At 35.0% G+C, this 19732-nt stretch overlaps 1 protein-coding gene across 2 annotated transcripts in view; it reads right to left on the bottom strand.

The window, feature by feature from the left end:
* LOC127799221 (uncharacterized) overlaps positions 1 to 8823 on the bottom strand; it is a 52150-nt gene extending 43327 nt beyond the window's left edge. The window contains exons 1-2 of one of the 2 annotated variants that reach the window (XM_052333040.1): positions 8289 to 8820; positions 4392 to 4465 (exon numbers count right to left, since the gene is read on the bottom strand). In XM_052333040.1, coding sequence (XP_052189000.1) covers positions 4392 to 4465; positions 8289 to 8430 — 216 coding nt within the window. In that variant the 5' untranslated portion in view covers positions 8431 to 8820. Of the gene's footprint in view, positions 1 to 4391; positions 4466 to 8288 lie in introns of both variants that reach the window. The other variant, XM_052333041.1, reaches the window with a different exon arrangement.
* Positions 8824 to 19732: the final 10909 nt, after the last annotated feature.

Below are 19732 nucleotides of genomic sequence, written 5' to 3'. Positions count from 1 at the left end.
CAGATGTATTAACTAAAGGATTACCTGCAGTTGTATTTCACAGGTTGATCAACAAGATTGGAATGTATGACATCCACTCGCAATCTTGAGAGGGAGTGTCAACGATGAATGAGCTAATCTTGTCCTCATTCTTGAGCAAGATCAGATCAGTTTGGTTGTTATTTGATTACCTTTTCTTTCTAAAACAAGAGTGTGTATCTTCTAGAAAATAGATTGTTGTAACTTTCTATAGTTTGTTGTATCCTAAATTGTATAGGCTTCCAAATTCAGATTTGGAAACTTTCTTATTCTATTTTTTAGAAACTTCCTAGTTTAGCAGGCAGTCTTGTATATAATTCCATCTATCCCTTCAAAGGGAAATAAGATTGAAAGTCCTTTCACATCTTTCTTGACAGTAAGAACAAAAAAATCAGCCAAAGCTTTGTTTCCCACAGCAAAACTTTTGACTTCTTCAACTATCTCCTTTAGCTTTCCTCCAACTACCAACTATCCCCAAAATTCCTTACCAAATCCACACACCTTCACAACATTAGAAGATATTTGAGCTGAAGATGTATCTCCAATCATACCAATTCCAGTAATAGTAAGGAACTCAAATTTCTTTGCCAACCAAGAGCCAATCTGACACTGCCACTCACTAATTGGAATTTGAACAAATAAAATAGTAGAAAACTCTTCCTCTCGAGTTGTTTCCCGCTCACTGCCATACAACCAAGATTTATCTTCCACAATCTTCTCCTCCAATGGTGTCCCAGTGTCCATCCCTACAATTTCCCTTTATGTCCAGATATATTGATTGCATAGGAAGGGATGAGAAAGTTCCATAGGTTCCTCAATGGCTGAAACATGGCCTCCATCATGACTTCTCCCTAACATGATTTTTAGCTGAATTATCTGATGAAACAATATCCCTGCTCAAACTATCAAATGCATGAAAGCCATCTTCATAGCATTTCATCTCCAATATGATTTATAGCCTCCTTATCAACCAAATCATAAGCTTCCCGCCCTTGTAAAATGTGGTCTATACAAATCTCCTTATCCAATCTCCTTTCGTCTTCGGAATCCTAAGTTACCATTGATAGGTTCACTTCAGTTGGTTCCTCAGATCCTTGCAAATTAGAAGGACTCCAACGCCAACTTCCTTAATATTGGTTGATTTTTCAATCAGAACTTCCTAATTCCATGCAAATAATTCAGCAACATATTTTTCTTTCTATTTGCAGGAATATTGCTCTACATGAACTTCTTTTTCAAAAGGACCAGATGGTTCCTTTGGATTTGCTGCCCTAGCAACCAGATCGTTATAGTTTCCCTTCAGAGAATGCATTTCACCGCCAATATCATCTTTAAGATTACAGTCATCCTTCTTGTTAATACTGCCTAAATCAAAATACTTCTTCTGCTCAAGCTCGGAAGTAAGCAATGAATCATTTTCCCATAATCTTGACTTCTCCTTAGACTACTGCATTTTAAGGAACTCCTGAGACTGTAATACTTCCTTAACCATGTCTTTCTTCCAGAACTCTCTGTTACGATCATTCAATCCTGATGATTGATTGTCTGAATCAATCATCTCTTGGTTAGAACTTCCGAGATAATCATCGAAAATGTCTCTTCACAGGCTATCAAAGAATTCAGTTGGAATGTTGACATGATACCTCTTAGACAACATCATTGCAAACTCTTGCAGTTGCTCTCGTAACATACGGCTATTTCCTCACACATTTTGTGTATCACACGGATTGTTCCCTTATGCATTTGACTGAACTTATTATCAAATTTATTTTCTCATGTCTCATGATTCTGGCCAAACTCCTGATGATCATAGTTCTGAAAGGTGATAGGCGCATCAAGGCGCAAAGGGTCCTGGAGCCTGAGGCGCGAAGCGCACGAGGCGAGGCGTGCCTTTGAGAAGCGAGGCACACCTTTTAGAAAAAAAAAACTCAAAATTTTGTAAAATCATAAACAACTATCAAATTATCAATAATAACACATGTATATCATTCATGATTCATCATCTTCAAATTCTAAACTAACAACATCAAAATTGATTCATTTATCATGTAAATTCTAAACTAGAAATATTATCAAAATTCAAACTCAAACTCAAACAAGTACCAATCATCATGCAAAGTTCTAAACAAACACATAAACACTACAAGTCCATAATCAATAAACACTACAAGTCCACAATCAAGAAAATATTTTCATTTTGAAAAATGTTATTTTTCTAAGTCTGGAAGATTAGCGCATTATAAGGAGACATATAAGAAAATGTTTTCATTTTGAAAAACTATCTTTCGGTATTTTGATAGCTAATATTCATTGTTGTTAAAATGATTTTTAATGAATTTTTCAAGAAATAGTAGGTATGTATTTTAAGGGTGGTAAAATCATTAAATCTCGAGTTTATACTAAAACTAAAATTCTATTTTTTTATTGTTATATATTTCGATTTTTTAGATATTTTTATTAAATCCAAATGGAGGATACTTTCTTATTTACATTTATGTATTAAAGTAAATGGAAGGTAAAATATAAATTAAAGAAAATGTGAACATTTATGTATTAAAGTAATATATACATGCTGGAACCGAGAAGAGATGAGGCTGGAACCAAGAATGGCAGCTGGTTTTGGTGGGCAGTGGGCTGCTTGACAGTTGGTTTCATGAGGCTTGCCCTAGCGCCTCGCCGTGCAAGGTGCGTGCCTCCTGGAAAACGCCTCACCTCGGCCCAATCGAGGCGCCGAACTGGCGCCTTAAGGCGCCTTGTGCCTAGGCGTGCCATTAACATCTATGCTCATGATTTCTATTGTATCCAACTAAGACTGTAGCATTCTTCTGTAGCAAATAAGACTCCAATTGTTTCATGCGTGCACTGCTCCCCATGGCCAACATCTCACGAACAAGACAAGTTGAAGACCATGGAGCAGGAGTTCTATACATACTAAATCCAAAACCTTCTGTGAGCTAATCGGCTCTGAATTAGAATCACCTCTAATCTGTTGCAATCTTAGAATTCACCGAGATCTGACAGAAATTAGCAGCCTAGAGTGCCAACAATCAACGAGTAGGAGAAGTTGGAAGAATCCGCCTCTCAGACGAAATCCGAGTTGTGTCTGCTTCACAGTAATCGCCTTAGGTTGCTACTTCGTCGTTCAATTTTTCTTTGAATGAGACTCACCGGATTTCACAGCCAAGAGTCGCCCGTAGCTCAACTTACTAAATCACTTCCTGAATTGCCTCTAGCTCATTTCCGAGAATTGCTTGCTTGATTACGATTTGTCTCGACTAGCTTCAAGTTAACTCAGAATGTAATGCAGAAATTATTAGTGTTAGAAACACAACAACCTATTATAGTCGGACATTAACAACCGAGGAACACCAGCTTTGCTTTGCCTTCACACATCGCTTGATAATTTCTATTGAATCGACGGTTAGAGTCGCTGCTAAGAAATTACCTCTAGAACCGTCTCCTAAATGGATCAACTCCAATCGCACCACCTACTTTGGATCAGCAATCCACAATTCCAAGCCGATCACGGTGGGTCACCGGAATTTGCTGATTCGATCGTGATCGCTAGGATCCTAATGACTTGAATTTGCCTCCAATTCGTGACTTCTTACTCACTGCAATCTTAACCATTAGCCGGTGGTCACTCATCTTTGAAATTCGAACAAGAATTTCTGATCAATCGAAACTGCTTCTTCAATGCCGAGCTGATTATTGTTGTGCTCTGCTTCCTGTGACTTGAGTTGAATTCACTACTAAAATCGACAAAATCACAACCGAGAATCGTTGGCTCTGATACCAAATTTTCATATACCTAGGGTTTTGATAGGAAATTAGAAGAAATCGAGGGGGAATTAGACTGAAAGGGAAGGGAATGCAGCAAGAAGTGGGGAAGGATAACAGATAGAACAACAAGGAGGGGAGATCAGAGAAAAATTAGAGGGATCGGGAGAGAGTTAAGAGGAAAATTGAGAGAGAATTCATGAGAGGGAAATGAGAGAATTCAATTATCAATTCAAAAATGTCTTTCCATCCTCTAGTTGTGGCTTATATATAGCCTAACAGTCTCCCCACATGCACCCATGTGCAGTACAACAAGAAGTATAACTGCCTATAGCTAAGGACAAAGATCTATAACAGAAAAGGAAAGAAAATTACAATTACTGCCCTAGTAAACCCTCATAATAGTTGTACAATATAGTAATGCATGTAAGCTAACTACTATTATATTTACTAATCTATCCTTGGAGATCCTTGGGTTGTGACAATAGAATCTCAAAAAAACCTTTCACAATAAGACAAATGACCAAAAAAGTACTTTCCCAACTGAAAAATTGCAGCAAAAAAAGACATAATAGAAACAAAGGCAAAATTACATTGATGCGTAATGTTTCTCCCCTTGAGGTATCTACTACTAGCTGCGTTTCAGTAACAGCATGGAGATATAATCCTGTAATGAAACAAAATTTAAATGACAAACTAGTACAAAAATAAAGAGGTACACTTTAATAATGGGAAAAGGTAAGAAATCAGAAGAAACCAAATGAAGAAATATGGTTTAAGAAACTCAAAAGTATCATATATGGCGAGATAGTGCATGTGCTAGGGTGAACTTCTACAAGCAAAACATCCTATAAGAAAACATGACCATAAAAAATATGTTCCATAGAAAGAGAGATTTTCTCTCAAATTAGCCTATATTGTTGTTAATAAGTGAAAGATACGCAATGAGAAAAATGTTGTTGTGGGTCTAGGTTGTGCTTAACAATAGTAGATAGAGTACTCCCTTAAATTTTTACATCCAAGATGTTAGATTGGTTATAAATGTTAAACAAAGTTCCATACCCACAAGCAATTCCTTTAAAACTAAGTTTCATACCAAGATGGCCTAGTTCTGAACTAAATCCTTCTGTGTTCCAAACCCCAGCTCCAAGAGGGGAAGGGGAACCCAACCACAAAAAACTGCTATGTTTTCCAACAGAAAGATTCAGATACCCTCTTTGTGGCAGTACATGAAATGCACTTCAACCTGAAGCAAATATCTCAACTGTAACCTCAAAAGATTCAGAAACTCATAAACCTATGATAATTATCTTGTCAACCAAGAAAGTTAGTTGCCTCAATACAAGCTAGAACCATCTGTATTAGGGAATTGTTCAATGTGAAAGTTGTTTACACATAAAAACATCACAAAGTTCTATAAATTTAGGACAAGTTTTAAAAGAGCAACAGCTAGTTTCGTAACTCCAACATCACCCAAAAGGCCCAAACAGACTAAGAATGGACTGCAGTATAGGACATCAAGAAACAAATACCTCACATTACAGAAAACATTAGCACCATCTCTTGTGCTCAAAAATTCTCCATGATTAAGCATGCAGAGAGCCTTTTAATCTCATCGCTTGTGTACGGTGTTACCACGTGTAACATCCTTATTAAGCAGGTACAATGAAAACATTCTGGCAAGGGAAAGGTCCCTGGGTTACTATTTTACCCAAGCAATTTGGACTCATTTCCTCCCTAAAACCCTCAATAAGACTTCTATAAGAACTTTGTTATAAGCTTTTTCTAATCTATAAACACCAGATATAATTTTTTTTTTATCTCTATACCTTTCCATTAGGCACCTTAGCAAGTATATAGCTCCCATTGTTGATCTACCAGGCATAAAACCAAATTGGTTTTTACCTTTATTTCTCTCCATAATCTTTGCTTACTCACTCTCTCTCAAAATTTCTTAATATATGTTACAGCTTTCCTCTATAATTTCCACAACTTAGAACATCTCATTTATTCTTGAAAATAGGCACTAAAAGTGGTATTGGTCTACTCATCCAGCATCCTTTTTTTTACTTAAAGATCACAATATAATTTTTGTTCCTCTTCTCCCATGCACTTTCATGCTTCTATAAGGATATTATCTAGTCCAACTACTTTACCATTCTTTATTTTTTTCAATACTTTCTTTATTGCGTCTAAACATATACGCCTATAGAACATGTAATTCCCTCTCAAATTCTTTTAAACTCTCCCTCCAAACTCTCCTCTCTCCCTCAATCCTTCTAATTCTCTGATAATTCAAGTCTCATCCGAGAGACTTGACAAGCTAGTTTGTATATATCTCAATCTGCATCTTTTGAATCAAGCTGTTGGCATAAATTTTCATAAGCTTTAGACTTACTTCACTGACTGCCTTTTTTGCTTCTTTTTTGACCAAACTGCCTCTTTAAGTTTTCTTCATTATGACATATGTGTAAAAACTTGTAGCAAGTTCTCTTAGTTTCGATTTACTTAGACCTCTTCAGTCCACCACTACGATTTGGGACATTTCCCTTCAACTCTCCTGCACCATTTGTGTTCTATTTCAAATAGCAATGGCCATTTCAATTCAAGTTTGGTTTTTCTCCTTTTCTACTATCCAATCTCTTCTGCCATACATTTTTTCCTTGAACATAGTTTATTATTCATCTTTTAAATCTCATCATCTGATTCTTGGACTTCATTTTATAACATTTTTTTCTCCTCCAATTTTCAATATGGGCATTAATGACCATAAGACCATGTTAAATGGTTAGGCATTCTCTAGGTATAACTTAACAATCTTTTCAACAAAAGTGGCTTTCTTGTCACATAAGGAAGTAGTCTAGTTGGGCAGTTGATAAACCATTTTTATATGAAATCAAGTGTTCAACCCATTTTTTAAACCTAGGGCTATTAAGAGCTCATGCGTCCGTGACAAACTCCAAAATAGCTTTACCCTCATAATTTCTTTCTTAAAATCCAAAACCTCCACGTACACCTCTATACCCATTCCTTTATCTACCCACATGACCACTGAAGTCACCTCCAGCAATGATCTTCTCTCCTCTAGGTATTTCTTGTACCATCCCCTCTAAATCTTCTCAAAGCTTTGTCTCTCTAATCTCCTAACCCAACCTATGGTATATAAGTACTCACAATATTTATAATCTCCTCTCCTAAAATTGCTTTAGCTGTAATCATTCTATTTTCTTCACATCCTTTAAAGTACTATCCACAACAATTTCCACTCCACTCATTGCCTGACCCTTTCTTGAATACCAAAGTTTATATCTAGATTCTGTCAACAATTTAGCCTTTTATCCAACCCATCTTGTCTCTTAGATGCACATAACATTAATTTTTCTCCTAATCATCGCATCCACCACTTCCATAGATTTTTCTTGTTGAAATAACAATATTCCATGATCCAATACTTAGTCTATAATCCTTGACTAATTTATTTACTCGCATCCGTTGATGAAAATGTGAGAACCTTGTCAATTTAACACTATGTCTGGGAACCAATGCTGCAATGCTAAATCATTTTTCACTGTACTCCGACAGTTCAGCAAGTAGCTAAGAAGAGTTACATCCCAACGATTTGCCATTTGTTTAGAATTCGTGTTGTTTGATTAGATGGAGTTTACACTGACTGTCAACAGCCAGTTATGAATAGGAATCCACAAGCGGAGTTGCCATCTAGAACCCAATAATAATAATAATAATAATAATAATAATAATCTAGTGTAGCACTAATAAGATACAAAGTGGACGTTCCTATTGAGAAAAAGTTAACCTTTTCATGCAACCTCTCTGAGGGCATGCAACATGGACGCCATAAGATACACTGAAACAATTCTCAAAAGAAAAATGTAAGACAACATTCAAGAACCTATAAAAATCTATGTATTTTCATATGTTCTTTACAAGTCATGTTTTTATATTTTATTCAAAGAAAACAAACAAAATACAAGATGATACTTAATCAAAAAACCATGTATTTTGCAACTTAAAATCCAACATAGCAGTCGCTAACTACAAACGCTTGTTCCATCAATTCATACATTAAATGTTATTAGAATGCATCAAATGGAAGGAAGTGTCAACACGACATCCATACAGATCTAGTAAATAAAGAATGCCCCTTCTAGAAGTTTGCACTGCTAGCCTGAGGAGACACAGTGCCAATAAGGAGAGTCGAATTCAAGTTGCCTTTTAAGTTCAACCCTACAGTTGTGGTTTTTGAATTAACATCAAATGTCAAGAGTATAATGTGAGCAACCAATCATTACAATTCAAGAAACTAATTCTAGCAGTTCTCAAGTACAGCAGAAATGGAAACTGATCATACCATCATATATGTCATAAGAAGTTCCAAAAGCAATCAAATTAAGAACCAATAGCAAAATAACCGGCCAATCCTAATTCACACACACAGACATATATAGGGAGTGAGAAGAAAAGGGACAAACTGAGTTCAGAGAGGAACAAGAGGAGCATGAGAATGGAGGATGCGAGAGTGATGACGCCGCCGGAGAGGGTCCTGCTATAGAAATCCTCATTAATCTTAGGGTAGGCGTCGAAGTTCCGAATCTTGCTCATCACATGTTCCATCTCCTCTCGGTTGCACTCTTCAAAATCCCCCCCACTCTCTCTCTCCGCGCAAGTCTACAAACCCTTGATTGAAACCAGAAATCGAAACAAAACCAAGTGTAGAAGGCACTGGACACCTCGTTGAGCTAAATTGATCTGATTTATATATTTAACGAGGCGTTTCAAAGAGTGCGATCAATCGATGTCGTCCTCTTCCTTTTCTCCCCCAGCCCCTTCTCCTCTCTCTCTCTCTCTCTTTTCCGATTCTGATCCGAATATATATATATATAATATGTGTATATGGAACAATGAAATAGACAAGACCCGCCGGAGAACAGCGTCGCCCGCTATTCTTCCGCTGTTGAATCCAACGACGGCTACGGATTGATTGATACGCTTCTATTTCGCAAATGTTTCCGCCGCACACTTCTACGTATTTACATTTTGGCCCTAATTGATCGTAATTATATAATAAAAATATTTCGTTTTACCCATTAATAAATGTTAAATGTTTGCTTCGTTTGATTTAGGGTGAATTGCGAATTTGGTCCATGTAAATTAGTTTTTTACTTTTAAAAATGTAATTAAGTTTTTTAATTTTTAAATTGATAATCATCTTAATCCTGTTTATTTTATAATCAGTTAAATATATAAAATAACGATATATCAATTTTGTCAATTAAATCATTATATTTTTAGGCTAAAAGCCATATTAACCTTTGATCTAGATGATCAACACCATTTAATCTATAAATTAAAGATAAATTTAAGTTTCAAATCAACCTTTAAGCCCCAAGTCATAACCAAATTGCACCAAACATAATTTATTAAGGTCTTTTAATTATGATCAATAGAGTGAAATTCTGATTAGTTTGACTTGCGATCAATTTTGCTAGGATCATCACTCAAATTGATCGTGTTTGTGCTTATCTTATCACAATAAGAGAAAACCTAGTGAATTATGTCTACTGCAACTTGGTTATGATTTGGGACTTAGGGTTTGATTTGAAATTTAAATTTACTTAGGTTAATCTAATATAAATAACATTATACATTGTTCAAACACTATTCGTCTAAAGGCTAATGTGACCAAGATAAGGTTGTTCAAACACTATTCACATTCTCTGCCATCTGCCTCTATCGTTTTGCCTGTTCGCCTTCATCATTATCCCCTGCTTTTCAACTATTCATTTTTGTTCCTCCACCTATTCGTCTCCTCATATTTGAAAAATTACCCTTTTCCCTTTTCCCTCATATCTCTACTCTTTCACCTCCATGCCTTTGGTCATTGTTACTTCACCTGTCACCTCGGACTGCCACTGCTTCACCTATCTCTAAGAGACACTACTCCTTTGCCATTTACCTCTACCTTTCCGTCCATTGTTGCTCCACCACCACATTGCTCATTTGTTTGCCACTGCTTTGCCTATCTCCTTCACTTGTCTCTGCCCGGCACCTCTGCCTATTAGTACATCTCATTCAAGTATTTCTTTCTTTTCTCTTTTCTCTCATCTCTCACATTCTTAAATAAAAACTCTTCTTTCCCAACATCGTGAAAATTTCCTTCCAACCACCCCACTTCTGTCACTTAATCGCTTTGTTTGCCACGCTCTTTCATTTTTTACGCATACTCTGCTAAAATATTTTGAATTTTTTTTTGAGTTTGATAATTTGTTAATTAACATGTTTGTATATGAAACTGAAACTACCAGTTTTTTAGTTGAATTAGGATGATCTTACATTCTTGTCTTCTAGTTTAATTTATGAACTTAATTAGATTTTGTGGGGTTTTTAATTTAACCTTTTTTCACATATTATTACAGTACTACTAATTTAACTTTGATTACTTTGTTCATTAAATAGAAATTCTGCGTTACCCATTTCTGAAAATATGCAATTTGCATCATCTCAAATAACATCAATTATGTAAAGTATATTACTTATAATGATTATATTGAAACTTCAAAAGGATATATGGACTGGGTAAGTAAAATTGATGGTGGTAGTAGTAATAATGAAAATAATTATGTTGGGTGGGATGATGATCATGCTTAGCCAAACATAGGGATGGAGATAGTTATATTAGATGATGGATACGATCTGTATAGTAGCTATGCACTAAGAAAAAATTTGGGATCCGCATATTTGGCACATATAAATCTAAAACTGGCAGTGGAATATATAGGAAGGTATATGCATACAACAAACAAGGATATAAAATTCTTCTAGATAAAAGGCAAATTGGAAAAGACACGAAATACATTCGGACACTTGAACGAGTTATGAAGCAGATATAGAAGTGATTTTAATAGTCTAGGAAGTGGATTGTTAATAAGTTTTTTTATATCCATAATCATGGCTTATTAACACCTTCAAAAGTGATTTGTCATCACTCTCACAATAAATTTTATTGTTCAAGTGCATGCAAATGTCTAATATATAAGCTAAACCATGTAAGACTTAGGCCTTGTCCAATTAAAAAAGTAGTGAACTCTATTAATGGTACTCAACATGCAAATGTTGTTACGTCACAATATATTCGTGACTGTTTGAAATATGTAAGACAAAATAATGCTAGAAAGAAATGTATTGATATAATTAAGCATTTCCAACATATGGCGGAAGCTGATGGTGATTATTTTTTCTCAATTGAATTAGGATCAAATGGAACATTAAAAAAATGTATTTTGGGCTAGTGGGAGATCACAATCATCATATGCATTATTTAGAAATATTGTTGTGTTTGACATGACCTATAAAATGAACGAGTTTAAATTACCTTTTGCACCATTTGTTGGTGTGAATCACCATAGACAAACAATCTTGTTTAAGATGAAATTAAAGCAACAATTTACATGGTTGTTTCAATACTTTCTCAAGTGCATGTGAAATATGATACCCAAACCTATTATTATTGATCAAGATCATGCTATACGAAATGCAATTGAGAAGGTTTTTCTCATGACTCGTCATTGATTTTGTTCATGGCACATTAGTGAACATTTTATTGAGCATCTTCTAGAGAAAAATATCACATTGAAGCATGGTTGTTAAAACTCTCGATTTTACGAGTACGATTTTATGATTTTTTGTATCGAAAACCCTTACGATTTTACGATTTTGAAGTTGAATTATACTCGATTTTACATGTCGAATACCCTTTTACGATTTTAACAACTTTGCATTGAAGATAATAAATGGTTAACAAATATGTACAAGTAACAAGACCATTGAGTAAACATATACATGAAAGATACATTTTTTTGTTGGCACGACTTCAAGTGGGCAAAGCAAGAGTATTCATTCATATTTTAATGGTTGTGTGAACTCATCTATAATGCTCAATGAGTTTGTTATCTAATATGATAGGGCAATAAAGGATCATCGCAAAGCGAAGAAAATTGAAGATTTTATGACTTCAAATTCTAAGGCTATCACTAATTCAAGTCACTTAATAGAGCAATAATTTGGAAAATGTTACACCAGAAAAAGTGTATGGTAGATTTTTAAAACAATAACACAAAGTATTGAACTATTTTAACCAAGTAGTAAGCAATTCAGATAATGTTGAAACATTAATTTAAAGTTGGTCAACATGGATTCAAACCATACAAGTAATAGTAGAGTATGATTCACGTGGACATGTAATGTTCAAATTTGGTTGCTACAAATTCAAGACAAAAGGAATACTTTGCAAGCACATATTGTGTCTCATAATAATGAAAGGAGTGTAGACCATTCCCTCTTATTATATCTTATATAGATGGACAAATAATGCTAGATTTCAATTCAATAGAAATGAATACAATGCAACCACACCAGATGTAACGGAAATTAATCCGCTAACTTTGTGGGGGTGTTCGATCAATATTTAACAAGTTAATGAATAATGCAAAACACTTATCTGTTGCTATCAAAGAGATCACATGTATTACTGCTCTATATGAGAAATTTGGTGAAAATAAAGAAACTGATCATGTTGAAGAAATGCATGTCAAAGTCAAAATGCAAATATGCTTTGTGGAGGATATATGTCTCAAGTAATTGTTCGTGATCCTGATGGTCTAGAAAAAAATAAAGGGCATCTTAGAATTGCGACACAAGAGAAAGCTTTAATTCAACTTTTAATTAGTTGAAGAAATTGTTATGATTTTGGATTGAAACAAACTACAATCAAACCATCAATCATATAAACGAACATAGAATTTACTACCAAAATAAAAAGCGTAAACTTTAGCGACAAGACCGCCCCCATCGCTAAAAAATAAAATAAAATAAAAAGCGTAAACTTTAGCGACAGGGCCACCCCTATCGCTAAAACGTAAAATTTAGCCACGAGGTCACCCCATCACTAAAAAATAAAATAAATAAATAAAAAATATAAAATTTAACGACAGGCTACTTAGTAGCTAAAAAATAAAAAAATATATAAAATTTAGTGACGGGCTCACACTTGTCACTACAAAATAAATAAAAAATTTAAAATTTAGTGACGGGGTAATACTCGTCGCTAAAAAATAAAAAATTCAAATTAAATTCAAATGAGTGATAAAATATTTTAAAAATAAGTTTGAAAATTTTTGGGATGCAAATGTAATTATGAAAAGTTTAAACAAAAATATTATAAAAATAAAAATAAAAATAAAAATTATTTAGTATTAAATGCATATTTTATATATTTTATATACAAATCAAAATATGTAAATTGATATGATACTATAAAATTTATAATAACAAATATGTATTAAACTAATTTTTAATCAAATAAAATTTAAATATTTAAGAGATTAATTAATTACAACATTTAAATGATACATTAGTTGAGTTAAAAATTCACAACATTTATTTTTTTAAGTACTAATTTATGAATTTAAAAGATTTAAAATTTAAAATCTTAATTTAAAATAAAATTAAAACAGTGACAGCTAAACGTAGTATATAATTAATATGTGTAGTGTATGTATTAAGGAGGCTCGCAACTCGAACTGTCGCGCGCACGCGCACACGGAAGACTAGGGATCGAAACTGAGCAGAAGCGAAAAGAGTGCACTGAGATTAATTTCCTAATGCTACATGTGGTAGCTTAAGGGGGAGCCGCTTGGCGTTTAGAGGAGAAGCCACCTGCCGCTCGCAAGGTAGGGGCGTGCTCACGCTTCTGCTCGGCGCATGCCACAATCATTTTATTTTTTTAAAATAAAAGCCAAAGATAGAAATGTCGTCGCTAATTAGTGACGAAACCTTTTCAGTAGCTAATTTTAATTTTTTTAATATTTCATTTTTTTATTATGTATTAGCGACGGAAAACTTTTTGTCATTGAATAATGAAGGAATTTTTCGTCGCTAAAATAATTTTTTATTTTTTTAATTAGCAACAAAAATTTTCGTCTCTGATTTGTGTCGTCACTAAAATTTAGAGACGGGAAGCTGTTTGTCGCTAAATGTTTTAGCGATGGATATTTCTGTCACTAAATGCCATTTTTGATGTAGTGATTTAACGTGAAAAACTCAAATTGAGAAAAATCATGGGTAGAAACAACTAAATATCACTAAGTAAATATTGGTACAATAAAAGTGATATTGCCACACTAATTTCAAGGCATTAGACACCTATTTTTAGGTCTAAACTCATTTGTGGATGTATACAAGAAATTATATCCTAATCAGAAAATGAGCTAAGAGGATATTTTTCCATATAAGATAAATGTCAATCAAAAGTAAATTTGACTCATAGTCAAATTTGAAGTCTTAATCATGGTCAAATTAGGAATCCCAATTACAGATAAATTTAAATTTTGGGTCACAATTATCACAATCTCCATTTCGATACAAAATTCAAATATGAAATTATCTAAAATTTTTTCTTCCAACAAAATCAAGGAGAATTAATCTACCTGAAAAATACCAATCAAATTCACACCACGAGGAATATCAACTAAATCCACACAGCGCTCACTACAGTGGATGTCTTTAGCCATACCTAAAGCATGGGCAACGAGATGAGGCTCATCATACATTTGAAGGGATCTAATATTTATTTTGGGTCTATCCATAACAATACAATATTCTGATGGATCGACACTTTCTTTTGGGTTTGCCTTGGGACTTAACTTAATTTGAGACAACTTAGATGTATGGTTTTTATCAATTTCAAGTTCCATTGGAATATCATAATTCTATGACCTGTAGGGTTAAATTTTTTTACAGACGAACCACGAAACATAATAATTTCATCAAAAATAATATTTCTATTAATTAAAACTTTAAATGCTTTTGGATCCCATATAACCCTTAACATTAGATTTATAACCAATAAAGAGACGCCGTTTAGACCTTGGTTCAAAATTTTCATCATTAACATGAGCAAATGCAAGGCATCCAAAAAATTTTAAATTAGAATAATTTGTAGGTGTACCAGACCATAACTCTTCTTGAATTTTCTTATTAATAGAAAATGAAGGAGACTGATTAACTAGAAAACATGCCATGTTAGTTCCCTCAGCCCAAAATGACTTAGATAAATCAAAATTAGACAGCATACATTGTACATTTTTCATTAAGGTTCTGTGCATCTGCTCGACTACACCATTTTTTTAACGACCCTTTTAATTTTGAATTTATGTGAATTTGGGTGTGAGGAATTTATTGAAGAAAAATTAAAATTTTCAAGTGAGTTTTGGTAATTATTCGAAATTATTTGAGGTCGTTATGGAATATTTGAGAATTTAAGAGAAAATAATAGTTTATGTTATTTTGGAGAAATAGGTAATTAATTATTTTTTTTGAAAGTATTTATGGAAAGAATAAAATAAATTAATTTGAGTTAATTTTTGAACGTTATTGGGGGATAAATTTGGAAACCTGATGTCACCTTAAAAATAAGTGGCGGGGATTATTTCCCAAGAAGGGCTGTAGGCGAGATGGTTGGAAGTGCCAAGGAGGAAGGGGAGGTCGCGAGATTGAATCCGCGGCTAAGCAAAACACAAGCTGGGTTTTTGAACCCAACTGGACGGCCAAGCCACCTAGGTGCGCGCGCCCGCTGGGGCCCATGCGTGCGTAGGCGCGCACAGCCCCGCAGGCCGCATGCGAGCGGCTACCCGACCACACGGTCGCATGTGCACTGCTAGAGGCACACGCGCGGCCACGCGCCACACAGGGCCTTGTGTGGCCCTGTAGCATGCCCAGTCACTACCACGCGGCTTCCAACGACTGCCACCTGTCTAGCAGCCATGCCACTTGTTGTTTTTGCTCAGAAATTTCCTCTCTTGCTACCATGATGCCCTTACAACGTTCCTTTCCCTTGGCCTATAAATAGGCCACTAAATGCTTGAGGAATGGGGGGAGATTTTTGAGAAAATTTGGGAGAAATTAGGGAGAATTTTAGAGGAATTAGGGAAAATTCTTCCGTTTGAGTTTGGGCTTGACATAAGCAACCCCGGTATGCTGCAAAGATTGAGAGGATATTTAAGGTAAGTTCTTCTTCCTCTTTGTTTCAATTAAGAGGCAAGATCTTAGTTTTCTTATTAATATGCAAGTTTAGTTTCTCCTTCTTCTCAAGTTCATGTTTGCAAGTTCTTCTCCTATTTTACAAGTTCAGTTCTTCTTTGCTCAAGTTATGTTTAAATTACAAGTTTTATTCTCTATTTCTTGCTATTGTAAGATCCTACCTCTTAATTTTCTAAATTGCAAGTCATTTTCCTATTTTACTAGTTATTTCCCCTTTTACTAGTAAATTATTTCATGGTTCTCATTTATACCCTTGAGTGTCAAATAGGGTTTTGTATCACCCTATCTTTCTTTGGGAATGGTGTTTTATTGAGGACATGCAAGGATTTGATGTTATCTTGCATGAATGTTGTCTTATTGTACTTATTGTTTCGCTATTTGCATGTTAGTTATATATGGAAAATTATTATAAAAATGCATGTTATGATAACGCATGAAGCATGTGCATAACAATGTGGTTTTGAAGAATGCGTAAAGGCCTCATGATGCGCGCAGTGGATAAGTTCGCAGGATATATCCACAGAGAAAGTTTTGAGCTCAAAGTTGGACTTCAGTCCCAAGTTATGATATGGACTTCGGTCCCAAGTTTATGTTATGGACTTCGGTCCCAAGTTTACATTATGGACTTCGGTCTCAAGTTTACATTATGGACTTCGGTCCCAAGGTTTCGGACTTTGGTCTTATGTTTATAGTTCTAAAAAATACTGCATATGAGCATGGATGCATGTATCATCATTTTATCATGTGAAAGTACCTTAAATGGCATTCATGTCTCTTTTGCTTCACGATACCCATGACTCTTATGCTCGCTTTCTTTCATGTTATACTTGCTGGGCCTTGTGGTTCATGTTTGCTTGCATCATTCTAGAAAAGGGTAAGGCTAAAGTAGAGGGCGAGCTAAGTGAATCAGGATCTATGGGTTAGCAGTGTGTACAGAGCCGTCTCAATCAAAAGTCTTTGGAGGGTTTTTGTGATGTGTGATTTTCAATTGTGCTTGTTCATGTTTTAGGTTGTACCCTTGAGGGGATATGATGTGTTTAAAGACCCTAATATGGTATGTAGTATTACGTTACATTGGTTTATGTGGGCATGTGGACCCTATTATGTATACTTATGAGTAAAAATGTACGAGAGTGGTTTCCGTATTCAATAAAAGAAGGATGTGTGTGATACTTCTAATTGGTTTGGCAAATATGCCATCTTTCTTATGGGTCCCTAGCTTGGGCACCTACAATTTTCTTGTGGTGTATCTAAAACTGTTAAATGTTTTAGAATTCATTATTTGCTGAAAAAATCATTAAATTTATGTGAACAAAATTTTAAACCATTATCAATGCAAAGATGCTTAATCTGTCTTTTAGTTTGTTTCTTAATTATAGTATTCCACTGCTTGAAAGTAGTAAAAACATTAGTCTTCTGTTTCAAAAATAATACCCAGACTTTTTTAGAAAAAAATCATCAATGAAAGTCAACATATATCTGACACCACCTTTAGAGAGTACTCTACCAGGACCCCAAAAATCAGAATGGACATAGTCAAGTATACCTTTTGTATTATGAATGTTTTTATTAAATCTAACTAGTTTTTGCTTACCGAAGATGTAATGCTCACATAACTTCGATTTTCCAATACGTTACATTTCAAGAAGTCCTATTTTGTTCAATTTAGCCATAACTATTTCACTCATATGTTCAAGACACATATGCCACAATTGAGTGATATTGGTATCAAATAAAAAAGAAGTAAAACAACAGCACCACTTATAACAGTAGAACCCTAAACAATATATAATCTACCATACTGCTTTTTACCTTTCATCACTGTAACACCCCGATCTTCTAGAAGCGTTTCTTACCTCGACATATAATGATTGCAACATCCATTTCCTCATTTTACCTTCTTTTTTTTCACTAGTGTAAACTATGTCTTAATGCGGAAACGTGTTCAGCTCGCAACCTAATTCATATTTAAAATCTCATAGTCATAATTTGAACAAAACATCAAACCGAATATTTAATCTGTTACATGATCGAAACCTGAATAGGTTTTTTCAACATAACCTAACATCATCCTTCAAAATAATACACACTAGACTAATATAGCCAACATTATAGATAACATAGCAGAACTTAAACGTAGCATGCTCATACATATAACTGATACATTTACGCATTTCCATAAGTGCCATTACATGTCTTCATTTTCTTTGTTCCTACTATGACCTCTATCTAGAACATTGAATATTCCAGGGGCATTATCCGGGTTAGATGATGAATCATCTAAGTAAGGATACATTTATAATTTGCATGCGTGTGTGCAAAATGCAACAATGTCCTTCACCATTTGGTCGTTTGAGTCGACAAAGCATTAACAACTTTCATGCCGGTTTGAGCCGACGAAACAACTTTCATATCGGTTTGAACCGATGTTGCTTGTCCATACTCTCAAACATATGCAATGCATGATAGATGATAACATTTATGTATGTGTGCATCTCAACAGAACATACCGATGCATCTACGTGAAAACACATAACCTGTCAACATGCCAAAACATACTTTAGAGCATACATCATACCAAACATATAGGCATACTATTTCAAACTATAGGGCGCATTTTTTAGAAAATACCTTTCATAAATAAATTAAGTTTGAGAAAACTATCTTACCTTTGAAATCTGCTTGAGCCTCGAGAAGTGTGCTTTTAACCTCAAGTACACGACTACCTCGATTTACATGAAGTTTTTAGAATTAAATTGCTCCCTGGCCATCAATCCATTCTAAAATCAATACTCCTAATTTTCTAATTTTTCTCCTAATTTTTTCTATTTTTTCTCCTTATTCTCCTATTTTCCATAAATTCTATTTCTTTTCAAGAAATCAAAAAAATTATTCTATAACTATTTTCCTCAATTAATTCGAACTAAATATTCCTCAAATATCTTCCAATTATTTCTCTATAACAATTCATAAAATAACTTTCATAATTTACTGGAATTTTTTAGGAAATTTTACTTATCTTAGCTTACCTTCTCAGGCTTCCTTGGTATGCACGACATGCCTCAATTTTCGTACACAACCTTGATTCTTGAGCCCTGCCTAGATTCTTGCGCACCACCTCGATTCTCGCACACTATATCGATTTTCGTGCACTATCTCGATTTTCGTGTCTAACCTCGAAACGCTTGTCAAGACCATTTTTCTCTTCAAAATCTCCGGAATGATCATAAATCTCCATTTCTTATTTTTCACAATTTTTCTAGCATTTCTTGGAATTCTTTCTCCATTTCTTTCCCATTTTTTTTCCTTTTCTTTTCTTTCTTTTTCCTTTTTCTTCTTTTCTTCTTCCTCCTACGCACCACCTCCATGTGCCATGCCTAGCCGCCGCTTGACCTCGCTCTGCCAGCCATCTCCGGCCGCTGCACGATCGACTCGACTCGCCACTGTAGCGAGCATCGGCCAGTTTCCTCGTGTGCTGCCATAGCCAACCCCTACATCAGGCAGCCTCCTGAGCACAGCCTCTCGGCCACTCGCTGGCCTAGCTCGGCTGCCGCACGCAAAGCTTTCGTCTGCCGCGCGTTGTTGTTTTGCTCCAGCTTACTCCGGCCGCTACACCTCGCTGCTTCGACCCACCGCCATAGCCTCCATGGTCACAGCTCAACACGGCCGCTTTTAGCCAACAACAGCCACATGTCGCTATTGTTTCAGGCCGCTATTGGCCACCTCCAGCCCTCTCTCTTGATCCCTCAAGCTGGTCTCGGTCTTTCTCTACCATTGTTACACCCAAGCTCTCTTCTCTCTCATTGTTCTCAGCCACTGC

This window comes from Diospyros lotus, chromosome 4, assembly GCF_014633365.1.
Source record: "Diospyros lotus cultivar Yz01 chromosome 4, ASM1463336v1, whole genome shotgun sequence".
Lineage (NCBI taxonomy): Eukaryota > Viridiplantae > Streptophyta > Magnoliopsida > Ericales > Ebenaceae > Diospyros > Diospyros lotus.
Note: the sequence above shows the minus strand (reverse complement) of the source record. Positions and strands in the feature narration are given on the sequence as shown.